The sequence below is a fragment of the Dromiciops gliroides genome, chromosome 2, assembly GCF_019393635.1.
Source record: "Dromiciops gliroides isolate mDroGli1 chromosome 2, mDroGli1.pri, whole genome shotgun sequence".
In the NCBI taxonomy this organism is placed as follows: domain Eukaryota; kingdom Metazoa; phylum Chordata; class Mammalia; order Microbiotheria; family Microbiotheriidae; genus Dromiciops; species Dromiciops gliroides.
The window spans coordinates 213,461,505-213,489,394 of NC_057862.1; the positions used below are offsets into that span (position 1 = coordinate 213,461,505).

At 41.3% G+C, this 27,890-nt stretch overlaps 1 protein-coding gene and 1 pseudogene across 3 annotated transcripts in view; both read right to left on the reverse strand.

Annotated features, from left to right (window-relative positions):
* Nucleotides 1–27,890, reverse strand: part of ASB2 (ankyrin repeat and SOCS box containing 2) — an 88,343-nt gene that overhangs the window by 22,977 nt on the left and 37,476 nt on the right. For 2 of the 3 annotated variants that reach the window (XM_043988863.1, XM_043988862.1), the window contains exons 3-7: nucleotides 22,298–22,402; nucleotides 14,388–14,554; nucleotides 11,683–11,838; nucleotides 6,632–6,877; nucleotides 3,305–3,476 (exon numbers count right to left, since the gene is read on the reverse strand). In XM_043988863.1, the coding sequence (XP_043844798.1) occupies nucleotides 3,305–3,476; nucleotides 6,632–6,877; nucleotides 11,683–11,838; nucleotides 14,388–14,554; nucleotides 22,298–22,402 (846 nt within the window). The remainder of the gene's footprint in view (nucleotides 1–3,304; nucleotides 3,477–6,631; nucleotides 6,878–11,682; nucleotides 11,839–14,387; nucleotides 14,555–22,297; nucleotides 22,403–27,890) is intronic. The other variant, XM_043988864.1, reaches the window with a different exon arrangement.
* LOC122741697 lies at nucleotides 794–2,721 on the reverse strand (annotated as a pseudogene).

The window sequence follows — 27,890 nt, forward strand, 5'->3', positions numbered from 1 at the left end:
GGAGCAGAGAGAGTGCCAACCAGCACTGATAGAGGGATGTTTCTTTATCTATAAAGATAGGTAGCCAGGTGATGGAGTGGATAGAGTGCTGGGCCTCGAGTCAGAAAGAGCTGAGTTCAAATTTGACCTCAGAAACAGTAGTAGCAGTGTTCTGACCCTAGGCAACTGCTTTTTTCCCTCAGTTTCCTCATCTGCAAAATGGGGACAATAACACCTACTTCCTAGGGTTGTTGGGAGGATCAAATGAAATAATATTTATTAAGTGCTTAGCATAGTGCCTGGCATAGTAAGCACTATATAAACCCATTCCTGATCTAAAATCTATGATCCTTTGAACTCACTTAATCTCTTTGGGCCTTAGTATCAGGGGCTCTTTATTTTTTTTAACCTATAAAAATAATTTAATAGGTACTCCAATGTGGCTGAAACAATGTAGTTAGGTAATTAGCCCTTGAAAAGTTCATTTCCATACATATAAAAAGTTTTGCCTTTAAAAAAATCTTGTCTGATTTAAAAAAAAACCCAAGGACTCTGTATGTTCCAATAAATTTGGGCAGCATCCTTGTTCAGTCATTTTTCAATTGTGCCTGACTCTTCAATGACCCCATTTGAAGTTTTCTTGGCAAAGATAGTAGAGTGTTTTGTCATTTCCTCCTCCAGCTCACTTTACAAATAAAGAAACTGAGACAAACAGGGTTAATGACTTGCCCAGGTTTACCCAGTTAGGAAGTATTTGAGGCCAAATTTGAACTCAAGAAGATGAGTGAGTCTTCCTGATTCCATAGCCAGAACTCTATCCACTACAGCATCTGGGCAGCACATGACATAGAGGTAAACTGACATTAGTTTTTGACATTAACTTAGCTTTAAGTTTGTTGGCTATTCCAGTGACTGGAAGCAATTTGGAATATGATCCCTAAAGAATTCACAGGATTTACTATCCATTCTTCTGACATTTTGCCTATAGTGAAAGATCTGTGCACAGGTCACTTATCCAAGAGTGCCTTAAAGCCCAAGCTGGGGTCAAGAGGTTGGAGGGGTCCCACCGAAGACATCTTTTCAAGAATGCTATGAAGGAATAGTCATCACACCCTTTTAGTGCTGTCACCCAGCCCTTGCTGGGTAAAGGACCTCATTTCTTACCATGGGTAGATCCCTTGCAGCTGATAAAGTACCTGACACACTTAGCTTGTTCAAGAAGTTCAAGAAGACACCATCTCTAGAAGCTCCATTATATAAGCTAATTAGTCTCCCTCATCCTCTAAAGATAAGAGAGGCTACCCAGTCAAAAGTTATGTGAGGATGCAGCCAAAACTCCAGACAACAATGGGTGTACTGTACAGACTTCCCAAGATGATATCTGGTGCTCTATAGGAAAAATGATGCATGTATAGAGTTTCAGGTACTCAAAACAGCTGGACTCAAAGTCAATAACCTTGGTTACACTGAGGCCAGGCTGTTTTAGAAGGTATTCTGGCTTCGGGTCACAGTAAATAATCTTAATTTTTTTTTTAATTTTTTTTTTAGTGAGGCAATTGGGGTTAAGTGACTTGCCCAGGGTCACACAGCTAGTAAGTGTTAAGTGTCTGAGGCCGGATTTGAACTCAGGTCCTCCTGACTCCAGGGCCGGTGCTCTATCCACAGTAAAAAATCTTGCTTTTGTGGAGAGCATCCAGGGATTGCAAGAGCGATTGAGTAAATTTGTGCCCCTTCTGCACACTGAACCCTTGAAACTTGCTTTATTAATCAACTCATAGAGGTCTATGTTTAGCAGTCTGAAGGTCATACAGACTTGGTGCTGGAATAGAAAGCTTTCTAGCATGTGAATAACCTTCATGCTGCCTGTTTTCTCCTGTTTCTTCATTTCCTCAGCTGCTTGTTCATGAAAGCACTTTTCATTGTGAACCAGCTTCAGGGGACGTTTGTGGCCATACACTCAGGCTACCTGCCCAAAGCTGCCTTTGCCAATGATTTTCAGCACCTCATATCCATATGCCAAGTGGTCTCCAGGTACATGAATATAGCCCCACTTAGCAACTCAATAATGCTATGCCTTTTCTTCACATAAACTTCAAGATAATTGATGATTTTTAGCTTCTCATAAGGAGTCAGTTGACACTTATACTTTAGTATTTGTTTAGGAAGTCAGAGGTACCACTTTTTATGAATTACTAGATATGCTAGCGTTCAAAGTGTCTGAACTTTTAAAAGAGTGAGAAACAGTGAGAGGATACTTTTCAGAGACATTTGCTCCTGTGGAATGAAGGGTATTGGCCCTCCTGTTGTCAAATTCCTGAAATAGCAGTTCCACCTTAATGTTACCTCCATCTGGGACTGGCTGAATATGATCTTTTGTTCTTAGTTTTTTAGTAGTACTATTGAAGCCAAAAAGAAAAGGGGATGGCAGAGGATGGATGGATGGTGTAGTGTCATGGAAATGATGAACATGAACTTGGATGATCTTCAAGAGAGCGGGGACGAAAGGGCCTGGTGTGCTATGGTCGACGGGGTCACAAAGAGTTGGACCTGACTGAATGATTGAACAGCAACAACAACATCTCTGGGAAGAGCCAGTTCAAAAGGGTTATAGACTATATTTGATCCAGGTGCACATTTAGTTTCACCTAATATCATGAAGGTATTATACACACCATCTCCCAACCTCCGCAACTCCTGGGCCACCACGTCCTTCCTCCTGGGCTCTTGAACAGAGCCACCCATCTTAGTACCTGGGGAATCCCTCCACAGTGGGAGACCAGGATGTCTGGGAAGTGTTGGCTTAGGTCCCCAGTAGTGGCAGGCTAATGTGGGGGCCTGGCCCCAGGATCAGGGGTTCTTAACCTGGGGTTCATGAAGTCATTTTAAAAAAATTTTAATAACAGTATTTCAATATAATTAATTTCCTTTGTCATCTTATACATTTTATTTTATGTATTTAAAACCATTATTCTGAGAAGGGGTCCGCAGCCTTCATCAGACTGTCAAAGGGGTCCACAACACACAAAATGTTAAGAGCCCCTGAGATTTTTAAGGTTTCTTCTCTCTCTTAAGATCCCATGATCTTCCAAATGATCCTTGCCAACCTACCCACATAGGACACTCAGTACTATTTTGTTCCCTAGGGAGAGGGTTCTCATGTATGTGAAATTTAGGGCATAACAGAATCAGTAACAATAATTCCCCCTTATTCGGACTTGAGAGAGAATTCTATTTCTCTGTCAGATCAATGACCAGCTCTCTAAAGGCAGAACTGCAGAAAGGGAGATGGAGGGTAGGGATAGGGGTGTGGGGGAGGTAAACTCACTTGTAATTGCCTCGTTTGGAGGCAACATGAAGAGGTAACAAGCCGTCCTTATTGGATTTGTTGGCATCCGCTCCTTGAGACAAGAGGAACTCCACCACATCTTCGTGCTCATTTTTACAAGCTTCGTAGAGAGCTGAGGCGCTATCACTGGCCTGAGTATTGATGTCCGCACCTAGCCAAGAACAAAAGGATCAGTCTAGTGCTCTGAAGACCTCAGCAAAATTGTGGAGGGGGGGGAAGTCTTTTGGGGGTACTGCACTTGGTTGTTCCCCTTATCTCAGTAGCTTTTTCTCTCTGCCAGGTTCCCAGGGTTTCCTTATTCTCCCAGGTCCCTCCCATCTGATGAATGCATGGACATTATAATGCTAGCAACTTACAGCCCCACATTCTTACTTTACTGGGAGTTCCCCTGGGATGTTGGCCTTTGAACTAGAAGTACACTGAATTTGAACCCACAAAACCAAGGTTCAGATCACAGTTCTGCTTAGCGTCCCCTTTAGTTCCTCACTGTCATTCACCCCACCTATGCCATAAATTGCCCAATCTTTTTGTTTCAAATAAGCCCCCTTGATTCAAACTGCCACTATCTTAGTTGAGACTCTCAAGTCTTATCCCCTGGACTTTTTTGTTTTGGGGGTTTGGGGGAGGCAATCAGGATTAAGTGATTTGTCCAGGGTCACACAGCTAGCAAGTGTCCCGTCTGAGGCCAGATCGGTTTATTTATTTATTTAATCCTTCAATCATTTATTTATTTATATGTTCATTTGTTTGTCAGCAATCTAGGTTAAGTGACTTGCCTGGAGTCACACAGCTAGTAAGTGTCTGAGGCCAAATTTAAACTCAAGTGCTCTACCCACTGTACTACCTAGCTGTCCCTACCCCCTGGGTTCTAGCAATAACTTTCTAAATGATCTTCCTGCTTTGAGTCCCCCCCCCACCCTCCAATCTCTACTCATTTGCCAAAGTGACTTTTCCAAAGAGTAGATCTCAGCAACTCATCCTTCTACTCAATAAATCCAATGTTTTTCTGCTACCTTCAGAATCAAATATAAAGTTCTTTGACATTTAATACACTTCACAACATAGTCCCATCCCATTTCCATATACTCTGTGATCAAATCCACTTACCGTTCCTAGAACACAACATTCAATCTCCTGTCTCTGGGTCTTTTAATAGCTGTTTCCATGGATACAGCCCTGGACCAGGAGTCACTAAGACCTGAGCTGAAATTCAACCTCAGATACTTACTAGTGAAAGTGTGACCTTGGGCAAGTCACTTACCCTGTTTGCCTCAGTTTCCCCCTCTTTAAAATGAGCTGAAGAAGGAGATGGCAAACCCCTCCAGTATCTTTGCCAAGAAAACCCCAAATGGAGTCACAAAAAGTCAGACATGACTGAAAAAATAATTGAACAACATGATTAATAGGCACTTAATAAATACTTATTGAATTTGAATTTAATTCGATGGCCCGTCCAACTTTAAAACTGAAAACACAATGTTAAAGGCTCTCTATCAGCTTCCCTTAAAAGCATCATCCGTGTCAGACAAGCTGTTCACACACCCAAGAAAAACACTTTTATTTATAAATGAACATAGAAAATGAAGGCATGGGGGCGGGGAGGGGAGAGAAACACATATAGGATCGACAGGCAGTATGTCTGGAATAGACCTGACTTTTGATATCATCTAACATGTGTCTCTGTCCTCCACAATCCTATCTCCTTAGCTCTGGGAACCCACTCCTGAGCCTCTGTCTCTGGCTGGCCAGTACATATTTGTCCTAAACCAGTGAACAAATCTCTCTTCTCTGCTCAGATGTTTGCTAAACCCATCAGATGTTTATCTGAGCATAAAAGCTTCCTGCCAACTTTTGCATTCCCTTGACCCAAAATGCCCGGGCCATGTTTGGCAATTTTAAAATGTCATAGCTAGAAATAGTATGGGGATGGCAATGAGAAGAGAAAGCTATTTTATTAAGAAGGAAAATCATAGAATTGATGATTTATGGAATACTGGACTGAAAACCTAACCTCTGAGAATTCATTTGTGCCCATGTTGAGGTTTTGTTTTGCTTTGTTTTTCCACCATTGGAAACTTAGAACCCTGAACTCAAGAATCCAGGAAATCCATGTTCAAATCTTAGCTCCACCACTTACTAGTCATATGAGATTGAGCAAGTTTCTTGTGTTCCTATAATTTAATTTCCTCGTTTGTTAGTTTCTTTCCTATCTCCCAAGATTCTTAGTTTCATAGACTTTAGAATAATTAGGACCGAAAAGATCTAGTCCACCAAGATATTTTGGATAAAACATCATCCCTGTTCTCATGAAGATTACATTCTAATAGTACTAGGTTTCTTTTGACCTAACTTTATTACATTGGTTCAGTCATTTTTCAGTTGTGTCCAACGCTTTGCAACCCCACTTGGGGTCAAAGACACTGGTAAGGTTTGCCATTTTCTTCTCCAGCTCATTGTTGAACCTGATTCAGATGTGGCTTTGAATGCAGCCACTTCATGAAATCTACTATCCATCACCAAGGAGTGGAGTAGATGTATAGCCCAAAGGAAAGTCACGCTTCCAAAGTGGACAGAGAAGTCACGCTACCTAGTGGACAGAGAAAGGTATGGTCTGGAAAGAATCTGCCCAGACCACTTACGTTTTTTTGTGGGGCAATGACGGTTAAGTGACATGCCCAGGGTCACACAGCTAATAAGTGTCAAGTGTCTGAGGCTGGATTTGAACTCAGGTCCTCCTGAATCCAGGGCCAGTGCTTTATCCACTGTTCCACCTAGCTGCCCCTAGGTCTCTTACTTTTATTTTTGCTTCCTACTCCAAACCTCCAAACCTTGCCAGATAGCAACACCTGCTGGTTACAAAAGCTTTAAAAGGTTGTTACTTTCAAGAAGAAAGGAAACCAACATGAGTTAAGCACCTATTATGTGCCAGGCACCGTGCAAAGTACTTTACAAATGTTATCTCATCTGATCCTCACAACAACCCTGAGAGGTGGGTGCTATTGTTTTATTTTATTTTATTTATTATATTATATTATTTTATTATTTTACAGTTGAGGAAACTCATGCATTCTGAAGTAAAATGACTTGCCCAGGGTCACATAGCTAGGAAGAGTCTGAGGTCAGATTTGAACTCAGATCTTCCTGACTCCGGACCCAGCACTCTATCCACCATGCAACCTAAGTGACTTCCATGTCTCAAATTCTATGACTTGAAGACCTCTTCCAGTTCTAACTTTCTTTGTTCTAATGTCCCTCTCATTTCTGAAATGATCTGATTCTCTTATTTCAGGTCATGCCTCCACTCACCATGCTTAGCCAGAAATCTCAGTGCCTCCAACTGTCCACTCTGGGCAGCCACAAATAGAGGGGTTATGCCGTATGCATTCTTGGATTCCACCTTGGCACCTCCATTCACCAGAATTTCCATGACTTCCAGGTCATTCCGGGCCACAGATTCATGGAGAGCAGTCCAGCCTCGGTTGCATCGATGGTTAGTATCAGCATTGTACTGCACCAGCATCCTGACAGCTTCTACATTCTTCCGCTCACAAGCTGTACCAGGAAAAATGCAAGTCATTCAGCAGAGTGATGAACATAGGATAGGGGCCTGTCACCTGGAAACAAAGTCTGATGGGAAAGGATTAGTCACCTGAGGAAATTAATTTCATAAGGTAACTTGAGGCCACAAGGTGTCCAGGAGAGTCCTCCCAGTGATCTAAACGATAGTCTCCAATAATCTTAATGTTTATATTCTAATACTATCTATATAATTATAGAACTTGGGAACCACTGGCTCTGGGGCTAGATTTAGCCCTGGGATTAATTTCATCCTGTTCATACATTTTCTCAAATTAATAACATTTATTAAGCACTTAATGTGTGAAGAGCACTGCTCTATGTGCTGGGAGAGAAAGAGATTTTTGGATAAGACACTCTCTGGGGGCAGCTAGGTGGCGCAGTAGATAAAACAGCAGCCCTGGATTCAGGAGGACCTGACTTCAAGTTTGGCCTTAGACACTTGACACTTACTAGCTGTGTGACCCTGGGCAAGTCACTTAACCCTCATTGCCCTGCCCTCCCCCCCAAAAAAGGCACTCTCCTTGCCCTCATGAAGGTTATAATCTAGTAGAATTAAGTATCTATGGAGCATCCCTACCCCTACCATTATGGCTGCCTAACACAATTACAAGTTTCACTAAAACAGAAGCTCTAAAAAGTATTTATTCCATTTCATTCAACAAATGTTTTATTCTTTTTTCTTTTATTTCTTTTTTCTATTTTGGGGCTTTTTTGAGGGGCAATTGGGGTTAAGTGACTTGCCCACGGTCACACAGCTAGTAAGTGTTAAGTGTCTGAGGCCGGATTTGAACTTAGGTACTCCTGAATCCAAGGCTGGTGCTCTATCCACTATGCCACCTAGCTGCTCCCAACAAATGTTTTATTGTTAATTAAGTCTATTGTGCAGGTACTAGGATCAATATTTGCAGAAGCATGACACTGTGGTCCTCAACTCTGATTAGTTTATGATCTACTTGGGAAGACAGATGTAAATGTGTGAAAAGGAAAGTAACAATTCAAGAGGTTCTTTTTTTTAAATAATACTAGATAAAAGTTCAAGAGAAATCACAAAAAAGTACATAATTACCAAAGTGCAAAGAAATCAGAGAACAACTGTGAGCCAATAGGCATCACAGACACTCTGTCTCTCCATTGTGTATTTTTTTGGGGTGGGGCAATGAGGGTTAAGTGACTTGCCCAGGGTTACACAGCTAGTAAGTGTCAAGTGTCTGAGGCTGATTTGAACTCAGGTTCTTCTGAATCCAGGGCCAGTGCTTTATCAACTGTGCCCCCTAGCTGCCCTCGATTGTATATTTTTACTCACTGTCCCCCATGCCTAGAATCTGTTCTCTCATCCCTACTTCCAGGCTTCCTGGGCTCCTTCAAGACTCAGCTAAAGTCCTGCCTTCTATAAGAAACCTTTCCCAATATCCCTCAACACTAATGCCTCTCCTCTGTTAATTATCTCCAGTTTATCCTGTATATGTCTTGTTTATACACGGTTGTTTTCATGTTGTCTCCCATACTAGATTGTAAGCCCTTTGAGGGCAGGAATTATTTTTTCCCTTTCATTATATTCCCCAGGTGTTAATATTATATTATAATAATATTATATTCCCCAGTGTTAATAAACACTTAATGACTTTGTGGAGGGGGATGGGATTTAAGTTGGATCTCAAATGATGGGAAAGGGTTTTTTTTGTTGTTTTTTGCAGGGCAATGGGGGTTAAGTGACTTGCCCAGGATCACGCAGCTAGTAAGTGTCAAGTGTCTGAGGCCGGATTTGAACCCAGGTCCTCCTGAATCCAGGGCTGGTACTTTATCTACTACACCACCTTGCTGCCCCCTGTGATAGGCAAGTTTTGGACTGGCCTCAAGAACAGAGCACTGGCCTAGGAGTGAGGAGATCCTGATTTTGACATTAACTCACTCTGTGACATTAGGCAAGGCACTTCCCCTCTGGACCTTAGTAAAATGATGTTGCACAAGAGAACTTCTCGTGTCCCTCCTAGCTCTAACATTCTATAATTCCAGAAGGTGGAGTGGCTGGTGCGGGAGGCAATGCTACCAGCCTGCTTGATTTTCACCATCCTGCACAAGTAGAAGGAATTTCTTGTTCTTCCCAGAGGTAGCTAGAAGGCACAGTAGATAGAATGCTGGGCCTGGAGTCAGGAACACCTAGTTTCAAATCTGATGTCAGACTCTTAGTAGCTGTGTGACCCTGGGCAAGTCACCTGACTTCTGCCTGCCTAAATTTCCTCAGTTGTAAAGTGGGAATAATAATAGCACCTTCCTCCCAGGGTTATTGTAAGGATCAAATGAGATCATAATTGTGAAGCACCTGGCACAGTGCCCAGCACAGTAGGTGATTAATCAATTCCTATTTCCTCCCTTCCTTTGAGCATCATAAAACCCTAAATTTAGAGCTGGAGGGACCTCAGAGGCCATCTAATCCCAACCCCTTCACTTTAAACATCAGCCACTAAGGCCCAAAGATCAAGGGATTTCCTCAGGATCACACAATTACTGAGATGGCATCTGAACCCAGGTCTTCCAGACTCCAAATCCAGCACCCTATACACGTTGTCCTGCTGCTTTATTGTGTTTACTCATTTCCCTGTTTTATCACCTTAATTAGAAATCAAGTTCCTAAAAGCAGAGACCACACTATGTTTTCTTTGAATAGTCCCCATCATTTAATTTAAATTTTTTTTTTTTTAGGCAATGGGGGTTAAGTGACTTGCCCAGGGTCACACAGCTAGTAAGTGTCAAGTGTCTGAGGCCGGATTTGAACTCAGGTCCTCCTGAATCCAGGGCTGGTGCTTTAACCACTGCGCCATCTAGCTGCCCCCATTTAATTTAAATTTTAAAAAAAAATTTTTTGCAGGGCAATGAGGGTAAAGTGACTTGCCCAGGGTCACACAGCTAGTAAGTGTCAAGTGTCTGAGGCCGGATTTGAACTCAGGTCCTCCTGAATCCAGGGCTGGTGCTTTAACCACTGCGCCATCTAGCTGCCCCCATTTAATTTAAATTTAAAAAAAAAATTTTTTTGCAGGGCAATGAGGGTAAAGTGACTTGCCCAGGGTCACACAAGTAGTACATGTCAAGTGTCTGAGGCAGGATTTGAACTCAGGTCCTCCTGAATCCACTGCACCACCTAGCTGCCCCACCACCACCACTTTATATCAAACACAGCCATTTAATGAATGTCTCATGAAGGAATATGTGTATGAAAGCATAAATGAGCAAATGAACCAGAGACATACTGAAAGATAGTATAATTTGATTTCTTTAAGGCATTTGGCAGATGGGGACTAAAATATCAGTATACTTGTGAACAAGGAGAAGAGATGTGGGCTGGGTTCATAGGTAGTGCACAATTTAATCAAAGGGTATTGATTTCAACCTAAAGAAAGATCTCTAATGGCATGTTGCAAGCATCCATCAATAGCCATATTCTATTCAACATCTGTATCAATGATATGGATATAGATGACATAATCATGAAGCTTAGAAAATAATAGTATCTATCATTATAATCTTATGTTCAATAATATTCATATGAACAATATCAATATGATTAGTTATTATAATTAATACTGTTAATCACATTGTAATTATTTTAAGAATCATGATTAATATCACCTCATGTTAATATCATTGATATTATATATTGTATGGTTATTAATTTTATTGATAATATTATTCTATAAAATTGCTTAGAAATAAAATAATAAAATTGCAAGCCTAAAATGCTTGATGGTTTTACATGACTGGCTAGGGTTAACAAGATGAAATTCAATAAGGATAAAGTTAAAGACCTATACTTGGGCTCCAAAAATCCAACTTCAGGATGGGGGTATACGTGACTGAGCACTGAAATGTCAATAAAAGTAAACAGTGTGGCTTTGAAGGCAAAAAAGTGAAGTGACCTTACCCTGCACTAGTAGATGTGTAGTGTACAAAATGAGGAAAGTGAGACCACATCTGGAGGATTGCATTCATTTCTGGTCATCAGATGTTAGCATGAACATTGTCAGGCTATAACATGTCCAGAGGAGCATGACCGGGACGGTAAAGGGTCTCAAAGTGATGATGGAACTTGAATAATAATTGCCAGAGTGCTTTAAGGTTTGCCAAGACCTTCCTTTGCTATCTTATTTATTCTTCACACAAAAAAGTGTTAGGTGTTAGAATTCACCCTATTTTACTGATGAGGAAACTGAGGCTGAGAGAGGTTAAATGACTTGTCCTGGTTAATACAGCTTAGTAAGTGTATAAAGCTAGATTTTAACTCAGATCTTTCTGACTCCAGATCTAACGATCTAGCTAATCTACCACCTAGCAGTTGAATGTTTAACCCTAAAAACTTAGTGTAACATGGTAGTTATCTATGGGGCCATTATCACTGGAGAAAGGATTATATGTACCCAGTGTAGCTTCAGAGGGCAGCAGCAGAACCGAAGGGTAGAAAATTCCTAGAACGCAAAATTTGGATCAAATTGTTCAGAACAAATGATAAAGCTGAAAGTATTTTGTGAGAGAGTGAGCTGCCTGTCATTGGAAGTGTTTCTGCAAAGACTGGATGGCCACTTGGGGGAGATGTTGCAAAAGGAATTCCTGGATCAATACATGTAAAAGTTAATTATTCCTAAGGAGCACAGGATGTCCTTAAGCAATGAGAGCCACTATTAAACTGAGTCATTCTTTGAAGGGAACAACATGTATTTGGAAGTTCGATTTCTGGGGTGTTCATTGTAACATCATTTTCATTGCTTTATAGTACTTTAGGTACTCACCTTTATAGAGTGGAGTCTCTCGGGACTTGTTAGAAATATCTGGTTCAGCTCCACATTGTAAAAGTGTAAGTAAGCAATCTAGGTTTCCCCTACAGGTTGCTATGTAAAGGGCTGTTTCCTCCTGAAGGGTGCGTTGATCAATAACAGCAGGATACGCTAGAGGAAAGACCATTTGAAAGATCATTATTAATAAACTCACCCTATGTGGCACAGTGGATAGAGCACAGGGCTTGGAACCAGGTGGATTCAACCTCTTGAGTTCAAATCCAGCCTCAGACACTGACTAGCTGTGTGACGCTGGGCAAGTCACTTAACTCTGTTTACCTCAGTTTCCTCATCTGTGAAATGAGATGGAGAAGGAAATGGCAAAACACTCCAGTATCTTTGCCAAGAAAGCCCCAAATGGAATCACAAAGAGTCAAACATGACCGAACAATGTCACACACATGCATATTTACAGGATGTCCAAAAATCTTAGTGCAGCTTTAAGCTTTATTAACTTTAAACTGCATTAAGAATTTTGGGGCACTCTAAACTGAATGTCTGGAAAACAGTGCATGCTACTTATCAATTAATGACTTGGATTTCAAGAAAGAACATTTATAAAACTGCATGAAATGAACCAACATATTATATTAATATTTGTCTGATGCTTCTAACAATTCAAATGTTTTCATATAGATTGTTTGATATCGTCTCATACTAGTCCCTAGAGGAAGGTAATGCAATCATCCTGAATTTGACAAATAAGAGAATTAAATTAATAATAATAATAACTCATATTGCTAAAGCAGAGGCATCTAGGTGGCAAAATGGATAGAGCACTGGGCCTGGAATCAGGAAGAACTGAGTTCAAATTCACCCTTAGATTTTTATTAGCTGTGTGACCTTGGGAAAGTCACTTAGCCTCTATCTGCCTCAGCTGTTAAAATAAGGATAAAAATAATATAATACTTACTTTTGAGGATAGTTTCAAGAATCAAATAAGGTAATAATTATACAGCACCTGGCACATAGTAGGTGCTTAATAAATGTTTGCTTTCTTCCTAAAACAAGACACAGTGTAGTGGATAGAGATGCCCCTCAAAGTCAGGAAGACTTTTGCTTAAGTCTTCTGACTGTGGGAAAGTTATTTAATCCATTAATGGTCTAGGTAAATATCTAAGATGTGGGTTCTTCACCTGGGGCCTAAAAGAGGTCAGTGAATATAGTGAATACAACTTTATTTTCACAAAACTTTACCTTCACCAACCTCTAACTGAAATTTAGCACTTCCTTCCATTAAAAAAGCTTAATTTAAAAACAAAAACATACTAGATCTCCCTATCTCCTCCAGGTTGAAAGCACAAGAGCTAATGACCAGACAATCCCTTGACTGATTGAAAGGGAAGCATTGACCTGCTCTACTTTCAGCCTGGGTCAGTTTGTCCCTCCTTTGGTAACCTGGTGTCCTTACTCTCTCCAGGCTCACCATATTAGTGACAAACAGTGCTGACACCTTCTTGGCAGCTCAGAACTCACAAGTTCAAAATCTCCATCCGTCTTAGCTTCTCTAGTGTCTGGGGTTACAAGCACCACATCACTTATCTTAATTAATTAAAAAAACAAATAACATTCTTCTGAGAAGGGATCCACAGACTTCACCAGACTGTCAAAGGCGTCCATGATCCCCCCCAAAAATTTACAAATGCCTGCTCTAAGACTACAAATTGCAGAGAAATTGCCAACCTACATTGGTAGAGTGAGTTCCTTCACATGCAAATTCCATATATGTATACATGCATGCATGTATGTATGTTTAATATATATTTCTATATGGACATTCATACACATGTGTATAAATATATATAGTAAAAAGGTAACAAATGTTAATTTGCTATGCATCAGATCTCTATATATTTTGTTCAGTTGTTTTTCAGTTATGTCTGACTCTTCATGACCCCATTTGGGGTTTTCTTGGCAAAGAAGGATTCAACTTCCTGAGTTCAAATCTGGCCTCAGACACTTACTAGCTCTGTGACCCTGGGCAAGTCACTTAACTGTGTGTTTGCCTCAGTTTCCTCATCAGTAAAAATTATCTGGAGAAGGAGATAGCAAACTGCTCCAGTACATTTGCCAAGAAGACCCCAAATGGAGTCACAAAGAGTCGAACATGACTGAACAACAACACATATTTTCAGGATGTCCAAAAATCTTACTGCAGCTTTAAGCTTTACTAACTTTGTCATTTTGTGTGGTTTGTGGTTTTTCATTTCTTTCTCCAGCTCATTTGACAGATGAGGAAACTGAGGCAAACAGGGTTAAGTGACTTGCCCAGGTTCACACACCTAATCTGTATCTGAGGCCATAGTTGAACTCATGAAGATGAGTCTTCCAAATTCCAAGTCCAGTGCTCTATATACTGCACCGCCTAATGTAGGATTATGAAATTACGAAACAGATTTTTCCTTGTCACATATTCCAACCTTTCTTTTTCTTCCTTCCATTTTCTGCTATCTTCCCACACCCTTACCTAATGCATATTTATCATTCTTTTTCTTTTCTTTTCTTGTGGGATAATGAGGGTTAAGTGACTTGCCCAAGGTCACACAACTAGTAAGTGTCAAGTGTCTGAGGTCAGATTTGAATTCAGGTCCTCCTGAATCCAGAGCCTGTGCTTTATCCCCTGCCCCACCAAGCTGCCCCCATCATTCTTTCCAACTTACCTTTCTGCAATATTTTCAGACAACCCAACTGGCCATAATAGGCAGCTTCATGCAGAGGGAGCCATCCATCCTTGTTGGGCTCTGAGAGGTTTTTGCCTGACTGGATCATGGAAGTTAAGGTATTCTCATCACCATCCTTGATGGCCTTCACCACAGGATCTATGACTCTTTAAGAATAAGGAATGCTAGTTAATATTGGCTTGTCTCAATGGTTGGTCAATTGGTCAACAAGTTTTCATTAAGCATCTCCTGTGATCCAGGCACCATGTGGGGAGTACAAAGGAAGGGAAAAATCAGTCCCTGCTCTCAAGGAGTTCACAGTCTAATGAGGGAGACAATGCAAACGACTATGCACAGACAAGCTCTATCCATGATAAATTAATGATAATTAACAGAGGGAAGGAAGTAGTATAAAGGGAGATCAGGAAAGGGTTTGTGTAGAGGTGACATTTTAGCTGGAACTTGAAGGAAAACAGGAAGGGTGGGAGGTGGAGAAGAGGAGAAAGAGAATCCCAGGCATCAGGGAGAGTCAGCCAAAATTCCTGGAGTTGGGAGATGAAATGTATCATACAAGAAACAAGAAAAGGACTGGTGTCATTGGATCATCCAAGGTGGGGTTGGGTGGGGAGTAAAGTATAAAAATAATGGAAAGGGGGGCAGCTAGGTGGCACAGTGGATAAAGCACCAGCCCTGGATTCAGGAGGACCTGAATTCAAATCTGGCCTCAGACACTTGACACTAGCTGTGTGACCCTGGGCAAGTCACTTATACCTCACTGCCCCACCAAAAATTAAAGAAATAATGGAAAGGTAAGAAAGACCCAGGTTATGAAGGGCTTTGAACACTAGACAATGGATTTTATATTTGATCCTGGAGATAATAGAGAACCACTAGTGTTTACTTAATAGGAGAAGTGGAGCTCAGGGGAGGGGGGTGCAGATAATATGATCAGACCTACACTTTAGAAAGGTCAATTTGACAGCTGAGTAGCTAGAAGCCACTTGAGGCAAAGAGATTGACAAGTCAAGGCTTGAGTGATGAGGGCCTGCACCAGGGTGGTGGCATTGTTAGAAGAAAGAATGGGATATCAGAGATGGAAAGATCATTAACTATGATATAAAAAAATTATAGGGGTTTGGAACCCTTTGGCAATGTGGTGAAGCTTGTGGACCCCTTTTCAGATTATTATTTTAAAAAAATTTTTTTTAGTGAAGAAATAGGTGTTAAGTGACTTGCCCAGGGTCACACAGCTAGTAAGTGTCAAGTGTCTGAGGCTTTATTTGAACTCAGTTCTTCCTGACTACAGGGCCGGTGCTCTATCCACCATGCCACCTAGCTGCCCCTCAGATTATTATTTTTAAATGCATAGAATAAAATCTATAAGAATATAAAGAAACATAATTTTATTAAAATACAGCTAACAACATTTTTTTAAGTTTATGGAGCTTAGGTTATGAATTCCTGCTTTATTAAGTACCTAGTATGTGACTCACTGTGCTAAGTGTCAGACATACAAAATGCAAATGTGAGACAGTCCATGACATTAATACAATGTTAAAGGTGGAGAAAGGTCTTAGAACACAGAACAGAGAATGTTAGAATTAGAAGAATCCTTAGAAAATAGGTTGGATGATGGAACATAAAATGTTAAAGTAGAAAAGAACTTGTACATTATCCTGCCCAACCTCCTCCTCTAACAAAGAAATAAATCGATTTCTTTTTCATCGTTTAGTAGTGTCTGACGCTTCACTTGTGCACCAGAGCATACCTGGCCCTTCTGTCCTCCACCATCTCTCAAAGTCTGTCCAAGTTCATATTCATTGTTCCCATGACACTATCTGTCCATCTCATCCTCTGCCATTCTCTTCTCTTTTTGCCTTCAATCTTTCCCAACACCAGAGTCTTTTCAATCAGCACCTACTATGCTTTTCAATTAAGCACCTACTATGTGCTAGGTACTGGGGATATAAGTACAAAGAATTAAATATTCCTCTCTAACATAGAGCTTATATTCTAATGAGGATGTTAAAGATTATAAGCCCAAAGTTAACCAGCTTAGGGTGAGAGTTCAGATTCAAGGCCAGGTCTCATGACTAATAAACCAGTGTTATTTCAAAGAAATACTTGTTTCTTTGGATTTTCAAGAAGGGTGTAGTATATTTTTTTAAAAGGTTATTTAGGGGCAGCTAGGTGGCACAGTGGATAAAGCACCAGCCCTGGATTCAGGAGGACCTGAGTTCAAATCTGGCCTCTGACACTTGACACTTACTAGCTGTGTGACCCTGGGCAAGTCACTTAACCCTCATTGCCCTGCAAAAAAAAAAAAAAGATCATTTGGACATTAAAATTAAACTCTATCTGTCTCTACTTCACTCTGAGAAACGTAGGAGTACATTTTTAAGCTGATAGAATGAAATGGCTCTGGTTTGGGTGAGACTTGGGTGACCCATGTTCTAAGGAGCTTCCAGATAGGTAAATTCCCTCTACAAATGCAGGTTAGTGCCCTTTCAGCAGTTCAGGAAAGGGTAGTAGCTGTCACAAGCAAGACTTGAACTCAGGTCTCCCTGGCTTTAAAGTTGGCTCTCTGTCTACCACCAGACTGCCTCTCATTGAATGTTATAATGCAAGTTATTTGGGAATATTGGAACAAGCAATTCTACACCTCAGACTATGTTCCTCTTTGAATCACTTCACCGGTTTTTCTCTACCTCTAGGAAATTAAGGTTATATGGCTACTCTTATCATCCTTACTTCCCATGTACCTTACCTTTAAAAAGATCACCAAAAAAACTGGAAGGGACATTAAACCAGCAAATATTAAATCAAAATAAAGTATTATATGGCTGGAAGAGACCATTCTCCCCGTTTCCAACATTTCTTACATGGTGCTTCTTAACATACCCAATTCTTTTGGTTGTTGTTCAGTCATTTCAGTCATTTCTGCCTCTTCATGACTCCATTTGGGGTTTTCTTGGCAGAGATACTGGAGTGGTTCACCATTTCCTTCACAACTTCAATTTTTGTTTTGTTTGGTTTTTGGTTTTTGGTTTTTTTTTTTTTTTTGGGTGAGGCAATTGGGGTTAAGTGACTTACCCAGGGTCACACAGCTAGTAAGTGTTAAGTGTCTGAGACCGGATTTGAACTCAGATCTTCCTGAATCCAGGGCCAGTGTTCTATCCACTGTGCCACCTAGCTGCCCCCTTCCCAACTTCATTTTACAAGATGAGAAAACTTAGGCAAACGGGGTTAAGTGACTTGCCCAGGGCCACTCAGCTAGGAAATATCTTAGGCCGGATATGAACACAGGAAGATGAGTCTTCCTGACTCCAGACCTAGCTGCCCCAATTCTTACATCCTGTTTTAATCTAATGGTCCTATACCACTATATTATAGAGGAAGACACTGAGGTCCAAAGAGAGGCAGCCATTTGCCACTGCTGACTCTGTTCTCTACACAACTACACAAAACTAACATTGATTAGCAATCATATGTTCATCATTTTTGGAAAGCCTCCAGAGCAATTCCTCCAATGTTTATTATAGTTACCTCTATTTATGCCTTATGCCTTTTCTAGACCAGGAGCTCCAGAAGGCCAGGGACCCTAGCAAATAATTAAATTCAGCAAACATTTATTGAGGCTCTACTATGTGCCAAGTATGATCCAAGGTACTGGGGAATATAGAGACAAAAAACAAACAGTCCCTGACTTCGATACTTTGAGGCATTTATATTCTATCACGTACTTGTATTAAAAGTGAGTCTAGAAACATAAGATAGGGTTTCACTGTGAAGGGCTTTAATAGCCAAAAAGAGGTATTCCTATTTTATCTTAGAGGCAACAGGGAGCTACTGAAGTTTCTTGAACAGGAGAGTGGCATGATCATATGTGGACTTTAGGAATGTCAATTTTATAGCTGTGGGTAGTATGAATTGGAGAGAGGAAAGACTGGAAGCAGAAAAAACAGTTAGGAGGCAATAAACCAAGCAAGAAATGATGAAGGCCTGAAGCAGGGTTGAGGTTGTTTGAGTAAATGACAGGAATGGATAAGAGAGATGTTATAGAAATAGAATTTCTAAGACCTGGCAGCTGCTGGTGGGGGGTAGTTATGAAGGAAAAAAAGAGAAGGGAAAAAGGAGGATGATCCCAGTACTGCTGAATTATTTCCCCAATGTGTCCCTCACATATATACACAGAACAAGAAGTTAAAAAAAAAAAAAATCTTAGAGGTCAATTACTCCAATTCCCCCATTTTATAGATTAGGAAACTGAGGTCAAGAGAGGTTCGATGACTTGCCCAAAGTCAAGGCTGAGGGCTTCTGATTACAACTTCAGTGATCTTTCCACCATATTACAATGTCTAGTAGAGTCCTTTGCACACAGTTGGCATTCATTGATAATGAATGAGTGAATTGATTAATTAATTACTTGATGCAGTTACATGAATGTCCCCATTTTTGAGATGTAGAAAATGAGCCACAATAAGACCAGAGTTCAATGGCAGGGCCAGGATCAAAATGAAGAGTTCTCAAATGTGCCCATAAACCCACCTGGCTATTTCCTCCTGTTTCAGTCTCTTAGGCTTGTGTTAATAACTTTGTATACATATGAGATGCATATAGAATTAAATGTGGATGAGGCCAGGGGGAACTGAGTCAGGCAAACTAGAAACTGCTCCCACCCACCCACCTCTACCAGGATGAGTTTTGCTCAAATCCTTCATCAGAATATTTCTCAAATTCAGAAGGACTAAAACCACAGTGTACATTTCCCGTCTCCTCTCTTCCCCTCACGCTTCTTCCTTTTGGTTAACCTTGCTGAGTGTGCTGCTGAACTCCAGCTGGGGTAGAAAGCAGAAATTCTATGTTAAGAAACAGGCATCTCTCTCTCTCTCTCTCTCTCTCTCTCTCTCTCTCTCTCTCTCTCTCTCTCTCACACACACACACACACACACACACATGCACACAGCACTAGCCAAAAGGAAAGGAAACATCTTTTCCCCAGGGTATCCAATTTACATGGCCCCTCCTGATCTTCCCCATTCTCCCCTCTTCCTTGAGAATAAAACCCAGGAAGGCTGAGAACAGAGGAAACTGTGGTCTTGGGAGAAGCAGGGTCTGAGAACTCTCCATTCTCATCAGGAATCTGCCGTTGACTCTGGTGAAACCGTCTGAATGTGCTCAGTAGAGCATTGGCCTTTGAGTCAGGGAGACCTGAGGTCAAATTCTGTCTCCCATACTTGTTTGCTAGGTGACTCTAGGCAAGTGGCTTAATCCCTCTCAGCCTCAGTTTCTTCATCTGTAAAATAAAAATGATAAGGGCCTCTACACCATAGGACTGTTGTGAGAATCAAATGAAATAACTTTATAGCGCTATATACATGACTAGCTATTATTATTTCTTTCTTTGTAAAATGGGGCAGATTTGAGAAGATTTACTTTCCCGGGATGGTCCAGCTCAATCTTAGTTAACCAAGCACTGGCACTTTGGAGTAGTTGTTGATGTAAACAGAACGTGGTTGTTCATTTGGCCTTTTGCTGAGTCTTCCCTGGGCTAGGGGGTGTCCTTGGTCCTACTGCCTCATTCCAAGGGTTGCTGGGGAAAGTGAGATAAGTATTCCCCCCCCACCCCAGGACTATCCTTAGGAAATCACTGACAAGAAAAAGGAAAGCTCACAAAGTGAATCAGAATTTCATTCATCCTCCTACTTCCTCTTTCTCTCACCCTCAATCAATTTTTCCTAGTATCATAAAATAATAGAGCATTCTAGACCTGGAAGGAGAGAATTACAATGTAGAACAAAGAACATGAAAGCAGGAAGGGCTCTCAGAATCCTAGTACATGGGATGCTGCTCCTGGAAGGTATCTTAGAACCACAGACTGGAAAATATTTTTTCTAAAAGGGACCTTAGAATATAAAATATCAGGGATGAGAGGAGACCTTAAAACAAGAGCGAAAGACCATCAAAGCTTTGAGGGACTTTAAAATCATAGAACCGTATTATGCTAAAATTGAAAGGGACCTTTAAAAACAGAGCAAGTCAGAATACAGAACACACAATGTTGGAGATCACCTAACCACTCAATTTACAGAGGAAATTGAGGTTTAGAGAGAGAGAGAGAAGTGACTCCCTTAAGGTCACAAGGTGAGTCACTGGCAAGACAGAGACAAGAACCCAGGATCTCTCAATTTCCACCTCGTAGCTTGCTTTCTTTTTTCTTTTTCTTCCTTCCTTTCTTTCTTCCTTTCTTTCTTTCTTTTTTTTGAACCATATGGGATTGTTTCTCCAAAGTATAGTTGCATGGACTGAGAAGAAAAGATATAATGGAGCTGCAAGAGATCCTGTAAGCTGACCTGACCTCCAGGGCCTCTAAATGCAAGTCTAGAGATGAATGATTAGAAACAACTCATTTTAAACATTCAAACAGGAGCAAAACTTTTTGATTTTTGAAAACCAGAATCCTTCTCTACATAGTTATTATCTCTGAGGCTTAATGATCAGTTTTTTGAAAGTATTGATTTTCTTTAAAACCTATAGTCTCTAGGTAATGCTAAACAGTTATAACTCAAGGACCATCACAGTCTCACATAGATCAAAATGACAAGAAACCCAAAGAGATACGCATGCTGGCTGTAAGCAGGCATGTCACCAGAGAAGACTGGTATAAAAGACATCATCGAGGACAAAGATGATCGGAAATGGGGTTTAAGAGACAACAGATGGGCTGACACAGTGATATTCTCCAGAGATGTTAAAAAGCACCAGAGAAAGAATCTTCTAGGCTACTGCAGAATTCGTGTTCAATCTGGAATCAAAGGACCAAGGTTCAAATTCCACCTCATACCTCTGTAATTTAGAGCAAGTCACTTAAGCCCTCTGTATTTAATTTCTTCATTTATAAAATGGTGGAGGTTGGTCTCCAAGATCTCGTCCGGCTTTGAGTCTATAGTCTCATGACTTTCTAAAGGGGTAAAGGGGGGGTGAGAGGAGGGACCATGGATACAACCCATTCGGCATGGGAAGGCATGGATGAATGATGGTTATGAAAGAAACTCCCACTCCAATGAACTCACAGAATCATCTAATTACATCATCGAATGTCTTTTGAACTTGCACCATGGCTGGGGATTTGGGGATCCAGCTGACCCACTCATCAAGAAGGTAGTTCCCTTTACCCAGAGGAGTTTGCACTGACTATCAATTCATTGCAGACGTGGAAATCATTCCTCATTTCAAAAGGGAAAAAAGTAAGAAAATTTTGAGAAATCAAATATTAACCTAATTTGGGTTGGGGAAAAAAGGCATTCCTATTTGGTAGCTATTCCCAGACACACTGGCATTAAATAATGATTCCCTGATTCTAGCATTGCCTTCTGTCTGTCTGTGTTTCTCTCTCTGCCTTTCCCTGTTTCCCATTCACCTCTTTCTCTCTCTCCTGTTCCTCCCACTGCATCTCCCTATGTATCTCTCAGTGCATTTCTACCTCTGTCTCTTCACCTTCATTTACTGTTTGTTCTCCTGGATGTGAGGAGCATCTTAATACACTCAGAGTTAAAAACAGCATGAGGCTAATTCGGTTAGAGTCCTGACAAGTGAATTAGCAGTCAAACATGAGCAAGGACCTGTTTGCCTCCCCATTGGGTGATTCATGAGTTCAGAGGAATCAGGAGAGACTGGACCTTCTGGTCTGGGTCCAACCCTTGAAATGACTATTTGTGTGTAAGGTACCACAAGGTAGAGGGAGTAAGGAAAGAAGTGAGGGGAGGCAAGAATTCCTTCCAAGTCGCCTTCCTTATTGCTCTGACATAGCCCCTGCCCACCCTCTATGCCACAAATGCCATTTGGGTTAGTTCGGACAGACAACAAGGTGACTGGGAGCCTGGGACGAGGGGATATAAGGAGTCACTTACACAGGCTGGGGGGTCTTGAACAGGCTGCCGTTGTATCTTTGCCTGACCCCTTGAAACAAGCCCACATTGGAAGGCGGAGGCTGGGTCCCCGAAGGAGCTGCAGACCTGGAGGGGTGATGGCATGAGTGAAACAAGGAAAAATACTCAGAGTAAGAGAATCGGGTCATATCCAGGGATTGTTGGAGGCAGGATCAAAGAGGGGATGTGAGGGAGGGTGGGGAAGGAAAGAGAAAGGAAAGGGGGAGGAAAGAAAGGAGAGAGAGAGAGAGAGAGAGAGAGAGAGAGAGAGAGAGAGAGAGAGAGAGAGAGAGAGAGAGAGAGGCTGACACTGGGCACTGGGACTTTGAATGAAAGCAGATGGCCACAGCTTGCTCTGGGCTGGACTCAGCTGTTCTCAGCTCTGGATTATTTTTGGCCTTCTGAGGAAGCACCAAGGGATTTGAATGACCATATAAGACAACAATGAGGTTCACACCCCCCCTTAAAAAAAAAAAAACCTTAACCACACAGAAGGAAGATATGAAGTGACATGATATTCTCCACCTCCAAGGAAGATTTGAAAAAGTGGTTAGAGTGGTTAGCTGCAAGCTGAGGTCATGAAATTGTCCCAACCTTTTGGTGCCCGCCTAGCCAGGTCCCATCTGGGCTGAGAAGTGCCTCCTCTAGGAATGCTGAGTCCTCCAAACTTTCCTCCCCTGTTCTTTGACAACTTTATTTAATTCGACAAGCTTTTATTTAAGCACCTGCTCTAGGGGACATAGAGTTTGAGACCCTGTCCTCATGGTCCCTGCTTTGAAATCATGTTATCCTAAATATTTCCATTTGTTGTTCAGTTTTTTTTGTCATGTCCCAGTCTTTGTGATCCTGTTTGGGGTTTTCTTGGCAAAGACACTGGAGCTTTCTCCCAATTCCTCCTTCTGCTCACTTTACAGATGAAGAAACTGAGGGAAACAGAGTTAAGTGACTTGGCCAGGGTCACACAGCTAACTAAGGGTCTGAGGCCACGTTCAAACTCCAGGCCCTGCCTTCCATCTACGGTGCCACCTAGCTGCCCAAGCTTTTCCTACAGATACTCATTTGTAAAATAATGGGGATTATAATAGTATCCACCTCACAAAGTTGTTTTAAGAATAAAATGAGAGAAAACTTATTCAGTGCTTTGCAAACCTTTACCAGCTATACAAATTCCAGTAGTACTTTTGGTATTAAGATAGGACACAAACAGAAAAGATTTTAATACACAATAAGTGCATGAAAGAGTTAGAAATAAATTGTCCTATAAAAGCTTAGGCCAGCAGGGTCAAATTCAGATAGAAAAGGGAAGGATCACTAAATGATACATAAGAATCCTTGCAGACACATGTTATTTAGAAAGCCTAGTCACCTTTTCCCTGTTTTACTATATTTTTGTTTGTTTTGTTAAATATTTCCCAATTTCTTTTGGGGGGGGCAATGAGGGTTAAGTGACTTGCCCAGGGTCACACAGTTAGTAAGTGTCAAGTGTCTGAGGCCAGATTTGAACTCAGGTCCTCCTGAATCCAGGGCCAGTGCTTTATCCACTCCCAATTTCATTTTAATGTAGCTCAGACCTAACTCTGGAGTGTCATCGGCTACATGTGGTTGCCTCAGCTTTGTGTTTGACATATCTGGTCTAGAGAGAAGGAAATTATTTTCAGGGAGGCAGCATGTATAGTGGAAAGAGAAATGAGCAGGATCAAAGGACCAGCATTTAAACCCTGCTTCTGATGCTTACCATCTGTGTGACCTTGGGAAAACTGCTTAACCTCTCTGGCCTCAGTTTCCTCAACTAGAAAACTGGGGATTTGGCCCAGGTAGTCTCTGAAGTCCCCCAAAACCATAAGTTTGTTTATATGAGCAATTGTACTCTGAGAACCAGTGTCTTTTAGTCCACTGACGTGGTCTTTAAATCATGTTGAAAACCATTTGAAAGGGACAGTTTCTTGGGTTGGAATGCAGGTATCCACATGTACATGGTAGTCAATGGGAGAATGAAGTTTGTTTTTGTTGTGATTCATCAGAATTATTTACAATATTTTCCTGGTGGGCAACTAGGTGGCACAGTGGATAAAAGCACCAGCCCTGGATTCAGGAGTACCTGAGCTCAAATCCGGCCTCAGACACTTAACACTTACTAGCTGTGTGACCCTGAGCAAGTCACTTAACCCCCATTGCCCTGCAAAAAAACCCAAACAAACAAAAAACAAACAAAAAAAAAACCCAATATTTTCTTGGAACTTGTTAGCTAGCTTCTGAAACTCGATGGCTAGCACCTCTTATGCAAGGACTTGCCAAGCCCTTTTCAGAGCTATTTATCCACTTTTGGTGTCCACCTTATTCACCCAGTTCTCACTAGTGGCTCCAAGAAGCTGTAGCATGTGCAAGTGGTGACATCTCCAATAAAGCATCTTGAGCTAAACCAGGTTGAAGATAACCAACAGGCCTCAAACCCAGTGGTAGTTGGGAGGGGGGTGTCTACCCCAAGCATGTAAGTCTTTCCCTGGTGGAATGGGTGGATAAGAACAATTCATTCCCAATGGCCCTGAAGGTGGTTGAAGCAGGTGCTGTGGAGCACTTAGAGATTGGTCAAACATTGAGGAAACCAAGGTCATTGACTACAACTGAGGCCATCACCGATTGTCTTAACTTTTGTCTTGCCGCTGGACTTCAATTACTCAGGAAAAGAGAGTGAGGCTGACAACTTTGCACAACTCTGCCTCACTTAAATCCAATTCATGCGCAAATTCAGACATCACTCATGATGTCATTGGTCCTCTTCAAGAATGAAGGACAGACAACATAGATGGAAGGATTTAGAACAGGGCAGCTAGGTGTTGCAGTGGATAGAACACCAGACGTGGGGTCAGGAAGACTCTTTTTTCCTGAGTTCAAATCTAGCCTTATATACTTACTAGCTGTGTGACCTTGGGCAAGTCACTTAACCTTCTTTGCCTCTGTTTCCTTAACTGTAAAATGAGCTGGAGAAGGAAATGGATAGGGTCAGAAAGAGTTGAACAGGACTGAAAAAAATGACTCAACAGTAAATGATAATAAAGTCAAAAATGAAAAGAAACCTATCCACTGACATTATGGCAAAAGACCAAACATTTTTTAAAAGCAAGGGGGTGGGGCAGTTAGGTGGTGCAGTGGATAAAGCACTGGCCCTGGATTCAGGAGGACCTGAGTTCAAATCTGGATTCAGACACTTGACACTTACTAGCTGTGTGACCCTGGGCAAGTCACTTAACCCTCATTACCCCACAAAAAAAGCAAGGGGTAGAAGTAGGGTGCTCCTTGAGAAGTAAAGACTGTCTTTCTATTTCTATGTATAGCTGTACCCCCTTAGCCTGGGGATCAAGCACATAGTAGGTGCTTGATAAATTTTTATTGACTGATTCACTATGAATCATGGAAGCCCTCCCACTGGAGGTGGCACTTTTGTTAGACTTTAAATGATAGGTAGCAATTCAGCAGGAGAAGGGAGTGAGTCTTTCAGGCAGGGAGAGCTTTGCCTGAGCAAAGAAAGACAAGATAACTCAGGACGTGCTCAGGCTAAGGGACAGAAGTGGAGTACAGAGTGTGTGGAGAAAGGCATATGGTGATGATATCTTCTCCTTTACCCATCATTTTGGGGTTAAAATTGAAGCTGACTGAGATCTAACTGGTGCTCAGAGTTTCCAAAAGACAAAAAAAGTGCATTTGGCTTCCACCTCCTGCTCAATCCTATGCCAGTAGAGATTGTTTTGTATAATTGAAAGCCCTGAGGATCAGGAGGCCTAATTCCAAACCCCAGAACTAGGGGTTCTTAACTGGGGGGGTCCATGAATTTCTTGTTATTATTGTGTTGTTTTAAAAAATATTTTGACAACTGCATTTCAATATAATCTGTTTCTTTTGTACTCCTGTGTATTTTATTTTATGCATTGAAAAACATTATTCTGATATTTAATCATGGGTTTTGCCCAGACTGCCAAAGGGTTCCATGCCTTGTTGTGTAAAAGGGTTAATAACTCCTGGATGAAACAGATTGTGAACTTGGGAAAAGTTGCTTAATCTGCCTCACCCTTGGTTTCCTCATCTGTGAAATGAGAGGGTTAGACTAGAAGGTTAAGTTTAGTTATAACATTTTGTGAATATATGAATGATGTCTGTGTCCCTTTACCACATCCTCCACAGTGGCTGGTCCAAAATTTCTCTTCCTTCCTCAAGCCCCCTATGCCAACCCTTCCCACCACCTTCTCAGTAAAGGACCTCAAACATATTTTAATGAGAAAAATCTAAGTAATAGTAACTGACATTTATACAATTATCACCTCATGTGACTCTCACAATGACTCTGGGAAGAAGTTATTATTATCCCCATTTTAGAGATAAAGAAACTGAGGCAAATAGAGGTTAAGTGACTTGCCCAGGGTCTTACAGCTAATAAGCATCTAAATCCAGATTTGAACTCAGGTCTTCCTGACTTCAGGATGGGCATTCTATCTATGTGCCACCTAGCTGCCCCTAAGTACCTGCTCTTCTCCCCTCTTCTAAATCTCAAAACCCTTTTACATCATATCCCATTATGTCCTTCTTTACTACAGTTTATGATGAAGAGACAATCCTTCTACTTGGCAAAGCCAACCCCTCTACTTGTTCCCTTGATCCCATGTACTTCTTTCTCCTCAGGGAGTTTGCCACCTTTGATCATCCTTTCTCTACTTCACTCTTCTTCTAGCTCTCTTTATCTGCTGAATCCTTCCCAGTTTCCTACAAAGAAGGCAACTCTCCTCCATCCTTAAAAATAACAAACCTTCATTTGGCTCTACCATCTCCTCAAGATAGCATCCTATGTCTCTTTTCCCTTTCTTAATCTAACTCCTAGAAAAAAAATCTGTCTACACTTATTGCATCCATTTCCTAATCTCACACTCATTTTTCAACCCCTGTGATTTGGCTTCAAACACTACCATTCAATGATTTTCAACAATATATAAAATGTTAAATCTGATAGTTTTTCTCAGTCTCTAGTCCTCTTGACCTTTCTGCAGCTTTTAACACCATTAACCAACTTCCTGGGTTTTCCAGACACCTGGTTCTCCGACCCATCTAACCACTTCTCAGTCTCTCTTGCTGAACCATCATCTGTGTGCTACCCACTAACTGCTGGTATTCTTCAAGGGTCTGTCTTGTGCTCCCTTCTCTCTCTACACCCTTTCTCTCTTGGTGGTCTTCTCAAGAGTTTCTCATCTTTCTACATGACTGTCAAATCTACATATGCATATTAGCTTCCTCCAGAATTCCAATCGTCCATCTCTCCCTACATGACTCAGCAGCAACTCAACATGTCTACAATGGAACTCATAATCTACGACCTTCTAAACTGTCCCAGTCACTCAGGTCATACCCTTGGAGTCATCCCTGACTCTTCCCCACCCAACTTCCATTTTGAGATCAGTTTCATAGTCTCATCAATTCTACTTCCACAACATCTCTCCCATCTGTCCCCTCCTCCCTAATCACAGAGCTGCCACCCTAGTTCAGGCCCTCCTAACCTCATACCTGGATCATTGAAATCACCTCCTAATTGGTC